A 10,570-nucleotide genomic window follows, 5' to 3' on the forward strand; every position below is an offset into this window, starting at 1 on the left:
GCTCATACTGTATTTAGGGGAGGATAATGGGACAATAAAATATACATGCACTGTTTATATGGTGACAGAGACATTTTCAGAGTCACAATCATTTCAACTGAAAGCAGCGGCGAGAGAATCCAAGACGCAGAAATGATCCCTTCATCGCTTTGCACCCCAAACAATTTCTCACTTGAGTGACCACACGCACGCTTGTTCTGCAATCTGATTAGGTAGAGACTCTGAGTTGGAGAAGACACAGGAGAGAGTCTTTACTCCTCCCTCCAGTGTTCTCTCTCTCTCTCTCTCTCTCTCTCTCTCTCTCTCTGGTTAAACAATCCATTCACTTTCTCCTGTAGCAGAAGAGTCATTTAAGAGGACAAATGGTGCGGCTTATCTCTGACATACATGAGGTTAATGGCGTTCATTTGTCAGATTAGCATTAAGTTCTATGAAATGGCACTTAAAGTTTCAGAAGAATATGCTGAAACAGATGAATTCAAATATGTATGCACAGAGATTGGACATATTTACATAAACACATCATGATCCACATATAACCAGGATGAGACCTGACATATGGTGCTTTAAATGATGCTGGCATCATGAATGATTGTCCATTGGCTCTATAAAGTCAGAAAGACCAATTCTGAAAATAACTTTTTCTTTTATAAAATGGGATGGGGGGTGTTATGACCCCAGCTCACATGTTTTGGTTTGCTTAGCACTTATTTCCAGTTTCTCTCCAGTTGTGGGTGTGTCTATGTGACTGGTGTCACACTGTGAGTGGTTGATTGGAAGGAGATTGGCTCACCATGAGTGGTTGAAGAGAAGGGGGTGTGGACTACAAAAACTACTGAGCTACCTCCTCACCTTTCTTATGTCTTTGCAAAATAGTTAGTAGTTTAGCCGTAGTGTGTAAAGATTGGATAAGTTGCAATATGGGTATTTAAGTTAATTTTAATTAAAAGCTGCAGGAAGCACATTGTTTGCTTTTGAGAGTTTTTTGTTTATCTAAAATTCTCGTAATTTTTGGGCAAAATTGTTAACTTTTAAGTTTAACAGAAGTAGGAGAGAGAAGCCATTTTGTTTCACCTTTGCTTTCTCTTGTTTTCAGTTTCAGCTCCGGTAAGTTTTTCTATTTGCAGGTAAGATGTGGTTTAAAGACAGGTTTTGGTTTGTTATTTTGGCATTGATCCTCTGCTACACTTGTTTAAACAAACTTTGGATTTATTTTTGCTTTCTTTGGAAAGACGAGGTGGAAGACACACACACACACACACACACACGTTACCCCTGGTTTCTCTAATTGAACCCACTCATTGACATTAGTGAGATATACAGCTTTCAAATTCACTTTCTCAAGATGTCTGATCAGCCCTGTCCTGCTTCACAATGTACATTTTAAAACCAAGAGCTTCTCAGGACAACAATAGACTTAAGTTCACAGTTTCTGCTCTTAATTCCACGTTTCCTCGCTTACGTCTGGTCATGCTGACATCTCCGACAACATGCAGGAATTTTAGAGCGAGAAAGGCAGCTGGATTTGTTTGTGTTTTGGACCAATCAGCATCTGATGAAGATCTCATCCTGCCAACTATCAGCATGTGGGTGTTAATGACAGCAAGGAGCGAATGTTCATTAACATCAGTCGAGCGAAGAATGTCATGGAAGGTGTTTCTTGATGGAATTTATTTATTTATTTTTTCCCAGCTGGCTTCACCAACCGTCGTAGACAGTAAAAAAAAAACAAAAAAACAGATGGTCCATCCAACCTGCCAAGAATTCTTTGAAAGCACCTGCCCTTTATCCAAATAGCTTTTGAAAGGGCCTTCCAAGATGGTTCTGTGTAGCAAACCATTAGGCAAGTGCAGGCTAATTCCATGCACGAATGGAAAAACTATAAAGAAATTCTGCACTAATAAAGAACATAGTTGGGACAACTTACTTTTTAAAATAGCTTTTAAAGTAGTTTTTCTCTCGCTGAGCTGGAGCCAAGTTGGAGACTTTGTTACTAAAAGAATAAACATTTGTGGGTTGACATTTCACATGTGTTGTAGGTGAACAATACAATTATGACATGTATTTTTGTGTTTGTGTGTGTTCCAGGTATTACTCATGCTGCGGGAGCCTATATCTGTTCACACAGTCACATTATGGGGGCTCGTTTTCCTTATGGGGACGAAAAGGAAGTACCCACAACGGTAATTATTACATATTAAGATGGAGACATATTGTATTGTTAAGGTTAGGGTTAGTGTAAGTCAATATAAATGTCCTCTGATGTCGATGTGTGGCTGGGAGGGACAGGAATTTTATCATCCGTGTGATATTTGACAATTCTTTACGCATGTTTAATACACGGTGACCCTTTCTATTACTCACACTGTTTTGTAGAGGTAATTACAAGCGAAACACAAATGAAGTTATGTAATTAAAGCCATTACACCAGACAGAAAAACACTTAGCACATGGCTATTTAGGTAATTGCGACACATCAGTTCAAGTAATTATATTGCAGGATTATAAAGGAAGGAAGACGTTCATAAAGTGTGCTCTTTGTTGATCCAGAGTGCAATGAATGTGCTCAGTTTTTCTCTTTTCCTAAGGATTTAAACAAAGTAATGACATAGATTAAAGATAGTGATAAAGAAATTATTACTACACATAAATGTTTAATCTGTTTTTAATTGATTGGACTCTAGACTACTTCTCAGGTGTCTGAAAGCCTCATTATTTGAGAGTTTTACAAACCTGAGCTCCGTTGTCATCATCACACTTTCAAAGAGAAACATACACCGAAACATCACAAACAACGGTTATGTGTTATTGTTATTGCAAAAGAGACATCAAATGTCATGTTTACTTTTCAACAGTGATGCACTCGGCTCCCGTCCAATAACAGACAGGTGTACAACTACCAAACAACTCCCACACACACACGGGATCCTCACAGGCTCCAAATACAATCTATTCTGGTGATCATAATTATTTGATGAAAGAGGTTCTGGTTTCTCAACCATCCCTTTTGTGCATACGATCTCGCCGTGAATAATTTAGCATGGAGAGCTGGAGAGGTGCGTCCCGTTAAAAAACGAAAAAACAGCAGGTGCAGTCAAACCCAGGACACAAGGGCACGAGCATTTTCATTCATTAATCCATGTACGTCCTCTTATCACACCAGGCACCACCAGTATCCAGCTGATGTCAGTTGGATCAATGTAAGGAGCCTCGTGGATGGACTGATGTTCTTGCTCTGTCCCCTCCTCTGTCAGCCACCATGGAGGAACTCCAAAGGAAACTGAATCAGCGGTACGAAAGCACCAAGCCCAGAAAGGTGAGTTATTTATGGCATCGCTTTATTTCATTTTTCATTCCATGGGTTTTTTTGACGACGTTTGATTAAGACATATTGAGGTCATTTCTGTCTCAGAGTGTTCTGTTTCATAAAATGTTTTTCGTGCAACTATTTTATTATGTACCGCTAATAAGCTCAACGTTGTAGCTCAGAGCTATCTGAAACAGGAGTGCTGTATTTGTGTCTGATCTTCAAACAAGCGTCAGAATAAAACAGTTTTGTCTTGCATGATGACATGCCGCTGTGTGACCGGAAATGAATCATGCAGTAATTAACAAGTATTCACGTTGCCTTCACTTAAAAAAAAAAAAAACAACAAAAAAAACACAGGTAAGGTTCAAGCTCGCGTCGTCCTACAGTGGCCGGGTGCTGAAGCATGTGTATGAGGATGGCCAGGAGCTGGACAGTCCGGAGGAGAAATACCCTCACAGCTTTGTCCACCGCAAGATCCCTCCCAGCCACCTGGAGATGGAGCAGCTTTGTGGGTTTGAGGACGCTCACGGGGACCAACAAGGTGGGAGATTTATCTCTGTGTACGCTCACTGTTGTGTCTGACTTCACTGAGGTGTGATTGGGCAGTAAACTTGTTACCAGAGGGAGAAGATGTGTAAACTCCATTTGTATTAAATATTAAAGCCCAAACTGTTGAGTTCTTTTTCTTTTTCAGCTGGTCCCCCTCTAGGGGGCGCCACAGCGGATCAGCTGCTTATTCAGTGATCTGCATATTTCATTGGCAGAGATTTTACACCACTATCTACTACCTTCCTGATGCAATCCCATGTATCTGGGCATGGGAACGGCACTATTACGAGTATTCTGGACATGGCCACCCTGTGGCTGGGGTCAAAAACCTAAGCTGTTGAGTGATTTGCATAAAATGATTTAGGGGTGCTTTAAGCTTTAACCCCTTAACACAGAGCGTATCGCTGACGACACGTTCACACTTTGCATTACCGTAGTTACGCAACAGTTTGTGCCATCGAAAACATTCCAACGGTTTCTGAAACAACACGTCAAAAGCCAATGTGTGGTTATTGCGGTAATTTCACTCGTGCTGTTTCAGGATGGTCCTGGGTATGACATTAAACTGCATCCAGGCGGAGTGGGGAGGCCGTGCGTGGGATCAGTGCACCCCGACCTGAAACCTATAAAAAGCGCACAGGTGACCGTTACTACTCACTCTGTGGCTGGCGAATGCGGTCGGCACCACAAAACGGAGCGACTGCTTGTACACGAGCCTAGCATTTTTTGGTCTGTTTTTGCACATGGATGCACAAGAAAACGTTTATACATACTGTTCAAATTTCAAATTTAACATGCAAAATCTGTCGTTCGTGTAAAACTGCAGTGTTTAAATTGTTTAAGCAGTATTTTAACATGCAGCTAATTGGAAATAACTGCCAGATATTGGAAGTTATTCTGGAAAAATGGGCAAAAGCACTACAGGACATTCTCTGGTCCTTGTATGGTTAAAATAAGCAAAAATGTGCCTTTGCCTTTCAGACAATCTGAATTGATTCATTTGAGGAGCTGTTGTTTGTCTATATTTTCATAGTCTGTGAAGAAATAAAAGGTCTAAACTTTCGCCTCTGACACCAGTCAAAGTACAAGGATGCAAAGGCACTTTTTAACTTTCCAGCGGCCAAGTAAAAGCCAAGTTTGTACAGCGCTACTAACTTAAACACATTGCTCACAATGAACAGTGTAATCACCCGTAAAGGTTCTCCCTTTTTTTCCAATCAGTGCAACTGTTGGATATAGTTAATGTCAAGCCAAAACCAATTTTCCAAAATGTATTAAGAACGTATAATCCACCACAAAAATGTACACAACATTGGTCTAGTTGTCTGAGCCTCTGTATCGCCAACAACATCACCGTCCGCAGGCGGCGGGTTAATCAGCCTCAGCAGCAGCTCCTACAGAAACAGTGTTGGAAGAATTTTAGAATGCTGTGTTCTCCTCTCCTGCTGCATAAGAAAGATATTAATGCCCACAGTGATGACAGTGTTCGTGTCCCAGCTGCAACATAATCTACCCGAGTCCTAAATGCACAGGTCATTAAGGTCCATTACTTTGGTATTTCAAAGGCAACAAAATTATAGCCGCTAACACAAGAGTAGGTGGATCATACGATGACCTCTGTGATCCTAACACTCTCTGAAATGAACTTTTCGAACAGCTACTGAGCCATTTTGTATATTAACATCATTTTCTTTCTCCCGTTTCACCTGTAAAGCGCTTGACAATGGTTCCTAAACAGATTAATCACCATTTAAACATGCTTCTTAACATGTTTCTCATATATATATATATATGTATATATATATACATATATATATATGACGTTTGCTTTTTCAAACAACATTTTATTTTGGATACTTCCATTATTTGACTTGGCACACAGAAATTTAATTATTCCACAAAAACCAAAAACTACCAGGGTCAAAATGATTAGCCCCCTTGAGAACAGACCTTTTTATCAAGGCCTTAGCACAAACCACCATGGTGCAATGACGTGCTTAGCTTTGCTCAAAACGCTCAAACTTTTAAAATCAAGTGAAAACTGAGGCTTATCTCCCAATTTACACACCGTATACAATCTCGAGTGAGAGTTTAAGTTGTCACTTGAGAAAGCATCGTGCCAAAAACGAAATAAATCTGTTTCCTGACAACATTTCTCATTCTGCATCCAGGTCTGTGTCCTCCAACGGGGCTCATTGCCCAAAGAATAAATGTATACAGAGGAATGGGAAACTACAAGCCAACTGCTGATCTGACAGAGGGAGCAGAGGGAGACGCCAGCGTAAGTTGTTTTTGCAAGATTCTTGCATTTTGATAGTAATCAAGGTGAGAGTTGCATCAGATTTCTTTCTGCCTGAATGTCAAGTATGAACAGCTGTCTTAATTTTCTAAATCCATTCTCGAGTGCGGTTCAAATGAAGTCGAATCGAGACGACTCCGCTGAGTTTTAATTAAGAAATCGAGCGTGACAACAGCTATCTTTATAACGCAACAATGTGGCAATTGAATAAAACTATTACTATCTGGATGACGGGAAACACAAAGGCGCCCTCAGGGAGTCACAATTTATTGTTTCATGATAAGAGAGAACGGATAAATAGCAATGACCAATGTTTTTTTTTTTAACAGTGTGCTGCTCAGAATTTTTATTTTACAATTTCAATGGAATAAAAACAGCGAAAAAACTCTTCCTCTTACATGAAAAAGCCAGTTTTATTGAGCTGCCATGGAAGCAGATTTGTAATGGTGGGATCATAGGAAGGGCAGGTAAAGGTACACTTGCTGCTCGCTTGATGTTGGTTGGTAGTTATCACATTTATCAGTAAAAGACAGCAATCTGGATGCAGTTTTTTCCCTTTTTTTGTCCATTTTAGTGCATCATTTAAAGGCAGGTGCAGTGATCCCTAGGTGAACCTTTACTGTGCAATGTGCACTGAGTTTCTTAGTAATTAGTTTGATGTACTTTTAAAGTGATGTTGGGTTATTTGACCTATTCTTTTCCCCCCTCAGTCCCAAGTGTTGGATTTTGGCAAGATAATCATCTACACTAGCAACCTGCGCATCATCAGGGCACCACCAAAGAATCCTGAGGTGTCGCGACACCACGCGGCGCCGCATGTGGACATGGATGCAAAACCAAAGGCCAAGGAGAGGGTGAGCAGGAGGAGAGCGAAAGCTCTGAGTATACAGGACGCGGAGGACAAAGAGGCGCACAGCAGCAACATTAAGACCACGGTAATGGTCCTCTGCCAAATGATTCTCAGTGGTGTTGTAGGATTTTATCATCCCATTTTTTTTTCTCACCATGTCCCCTCCCTCCTCTCCTCTTTTTTCTTTCTTTGCATAAGTCTCGCCATTGATTATTCAGTTCAAATTTGCTTTCAAGAGAATAAGAATTGTAGTTTACATCTACTCACAAAGGGGTGATTTTTTTCCCCCCCTCATCCCACAACCGTCTAAGTGCCACCTTATTTGTACTGCCATTATTTTCCTTCTCCATGTGGCCCCCTCTTGCTGCTGCAGCAACCACCGGCCCATTGTCCTCGCGTAATCTATCAACTGTGAACAGATACTGATGAGTCCACAGTTTTTACTCTGCCCTTGCTGCATTTGCCTGCCACTTACCAGGCTGCAAGGATTACCCACTCCCTCCCTCTCACCTCCTTGGATGATTACTGCTCTCTTTGCTTCACTCCCCTCACCCTTTTCCCACCTTTCTTGTTAGATTCCCATTTTCTCTAGCATACGAAAAAAAAAGGTCCATCTTCCACTTTTTCTCTCTCTGTTGTCTTGCGGTCTCTCTTTCTTCCATGGTTCCTCCTTTCGCCGTCTTTATAGTTCTGTAAGCGTCAGCATGGATTTATACCTTGATTTCGCTTTAAATGCAACAGCTTAACTGTGGCAGCGTGTCACCAATGCTAAGTGCAACTTCAGGGAACTATAGTGGATGATTAATCTTATTACTTTTACCTTGAACTGTCAACCATTTAAAAAAAAAATCCCTTTCTCCCTTTGTCCATTACAGTAAAGCCTTCAACACCATCTCGATGCTGTTCATTTTTCTTTTACTGCAGATGTTTTATTGTTGTATTTATACTGCACTGTGACAATACAGTCCATCCTATAATGTGCTGCTTACTTTCAGTTCCCTTGATTTGATATTTATCAAAGAAATGTCCAAATATTTTCTTTCTTCCATGTCACTGCTGTACTCCAGTCTATCTATTTCCTGTGGCGGTATCTTTAAAGTAGTTCATGAAGATTCAAATATAACCTCATTATTGTAACGATTCACTGACTGTAAAAATGATGGACTGGCCGTACATTACGATGGAACTCACTTGCTTAGCAAGAGCAAGAGCATTTCATAAGAAATACAATTGGAAAATGAAAATGCCCTGTGTCGATCAGGCGAGGCAGGGTTATTTATGTAGCACATTTCATCGCAAAGAAAACCCAATGTGCTTTAGATTAAAATACAGTAATAAAATATCCAGTGGTGGAAAACCCATAATACAATTTCGATACCATTGATCTATACCTACACATACACACTACACACCCACTTAGTCACATTTAATATTGCTTGACAAAACAGAAAGGTAAAGGGCCACAGTGACTAAATGCACTTTTACCTGCTGCTGATTTTACCTGAGGCACCGTCCAAGGACTTCAGAGGTCTGATGGGATTGTCGACCCCTTGCATTGAAATGTCAGAGGTCAAAAAAAGCTGTTCAGTGTTTTCCAGTAAAGGGCAGACCATTTAAATTCCATATACACATGGGTATACACAGCCATCTGTTTTGAAACAACCTAAATTATTAGTAATATTTAAAATATGTGGGAAAAAAAAAAAACACCCAAGTTGTTCAAACGTGGCCAAATCAGATTTGAGGATTCAGAGCAGCTGTGACGCACGATGATTACATTGCAGTACTCTATACACACCACAGCTGTTTAGATTTGGATGACACACAACTTTATCTAATGACCTTGTGCCAACTTTCGGCTTAATCCCAACCTGGGCATTAACTTTTTTTAACCTTTTTTTATAACGTGTCTCTCACTTGTACTCGCTTCTCCTCCTCCTCCTCCTCCTCCTCCTCCTTCTCCTCCTCTAATGTGTTTCTTCTTCTTTCTGCAGGAGGCAGACAGCTGCCAGCATTGTGGTGGTTCGGGCTGCGCTCCCTGCTCTCTGTGTCACGGCAGCAAGCTGTCTATGCTCGCGAACCGCTTCAACGAGTCCATCAGTGATCTGCGCTGCCAAGCCTGCTATCCCCATGGTCTGGAGAAATGCCAGTCGTGCTCCAGCAAATAGCACCATTTGGCTGACACGCACGTCTGTCTGTCTGGCTGAGGGAGTGCGTGCGTGAGTGAGTGAATGAGTGAGTGAGTGAGTGGTCAGACTATACTCAGTGGCAATAATGCTCTAATCCAAAATGTTCTTGGTTGGGTGTTTTAATCGCGACGAGGAAACATAAGCCATCACTGGAAAAGGGGAATTGTGAGAGACACAGAATCATAAATTACAATTACTGCGTGCAGTGGAAACGGCTTGCGATAAAAAAAGAACACATAATCGCTCCTTTGTTGTCACATTATTTTGCATCTGCACTCAGCCTCCTGATAACACCTTCAGTACATGCTTCCACAACACAGTTATCCTTCCGATTTCTGCCATGTCCCTCCGCTGCATGACAGCTATTGGCATTATTTTTCTTTCCCTGAAAGCACGGGGAGAAATACAGGAGAATAAAGACTGTAATATGGAAACGTAAATACACACAGATTGAGAGACGAGAGTGGGACATAATTGGAAACATAATAAATATAATAAAAGTGCCTCGCTGCTGATTATGGTGTGTCACAGAAAGGGAGAAAGTCACACACTTTAGAAAAGCACACACTGCACGCCAGCATTGCAAAGGTGTGACATTCAAAAAATACTGATTTTTCGTTGGAGTAACACTTTGTCGAGAAAGTGTTCCAGACGAAACGAGAGGTGACAAGAAAATCATGGAACAGTTAAATAAACGACAGTAAATCTTTAAGGCTGTTAAATTGCGTGTGTTATTGTGATTGTGTTTTATTTTCGTTAGCGGTTTTTATTGTTCTCAGGTGTTTTGACTTCATTCACACACTTTTGGTAAGTTGATAAAATAAAATACCTCCTTCGTTTCTGACGCCCTTCTCTTTTACTGTGTCCGACGACTGCTTTTATAACATAATCTTTGTTTTATACTCGTGTGAGGTTGTTTTATTCAGATGGGAAGATCACGAAGCTCCGATGAACTGCTGTCTTAATCTTCAGCCTCCGTAAGTCTTGTATTTTCACTGAGCATCAGTCTGATGTCACTATTATATTATACACATATTATATAGTTTTTTTATGGCTGTAATCTTACAGTTCCATAGTTAAAGTGTGAAAAGTGATTGCTTACATATTTGATCTCTTTCACAGTCGCTAATAGTTGGAATATTTGTGTTTTCACAGCAAACCTAATTCATTCAGTCGTTGCATATTTGTTATTACATTCAATTCAATTCAAATGCACCAAGCCACAAAATTTAGAATCGTACCATTTCAGTATGATTAAACAGGGAAAGAAAAACAAAGTTAAACATTATAGAAGCAATAGCTGAAGTTTTTTTTTAATAAATTCTGCTGCACAATTAGACATTTTCTGTGGCAGCAGCGTTGCCCAAGAGTAC

The 10,570-nt window shown here is 40.5% G+C and overlaps 1 protein-coding gene across 3 annotated transcripts in view; it reads left to right on the forward strand.

Moving 5' to 3' along the window:
* The window catches only part of LOC122779279 (glutaredoxin domain-containing cysteine-rich protein 2), a 32,279-nt gene extending 22,238 nt beyond the window's left edge, over positions 1-10,041 (forward strand). For 2 of the 3 annotated variants that reach the window (XM_044041449.1, XM_044041450.1), the window contains 6 exons: positions 1,097-2,183; positions 3,164-3,316; positions 3,668-3,851; positions 6,031-6,140; positions 6,869-7,093; positions 9,003-10,041. In XM_044041449.1, the coding sequence (XP_043897384.1) occupies positions 3,260-3,316; positions 3,668-3,851; positions 6,031-6,140; positions 6,869-7,093; positions 9,003-9,176 (750 nt within the window). In that variant the 5' untranslated portion in view covers positions 1,097-2,183; positions 3,164-3,259 and the 3' untranslated portion in view covers positions 9,177-10,041. The remainder of the gene's footprint in view (positions 1-1,096; positions 2,184-3,163; positions 3,317-3,667; positions 3,852-6,030; positions 6,141-6,868; positions 7,094-9,002) is intronic. The other variant, XM_044041451.1, reaches the window with a different exon arrangement.
* Positions 10,042-10,570: the final 529 nt, after the last annotated feature.

The sequence above is a fragment of the Solea senegalensis genome, linkage group LG13 (assembly GCF_019176455.1).
Source record: "Solea senegalensis isolate Sse05_10M linkage group LG13, IFAPA_SoseM_1, whole genome shotgun sequence".
Classification (NCBI taxonomy): Eukaryota; Metazoa; Chordata; class Actinopteri; order Pleuronectiformes; family Soleidae; genus Solea; species Solea senegalensis.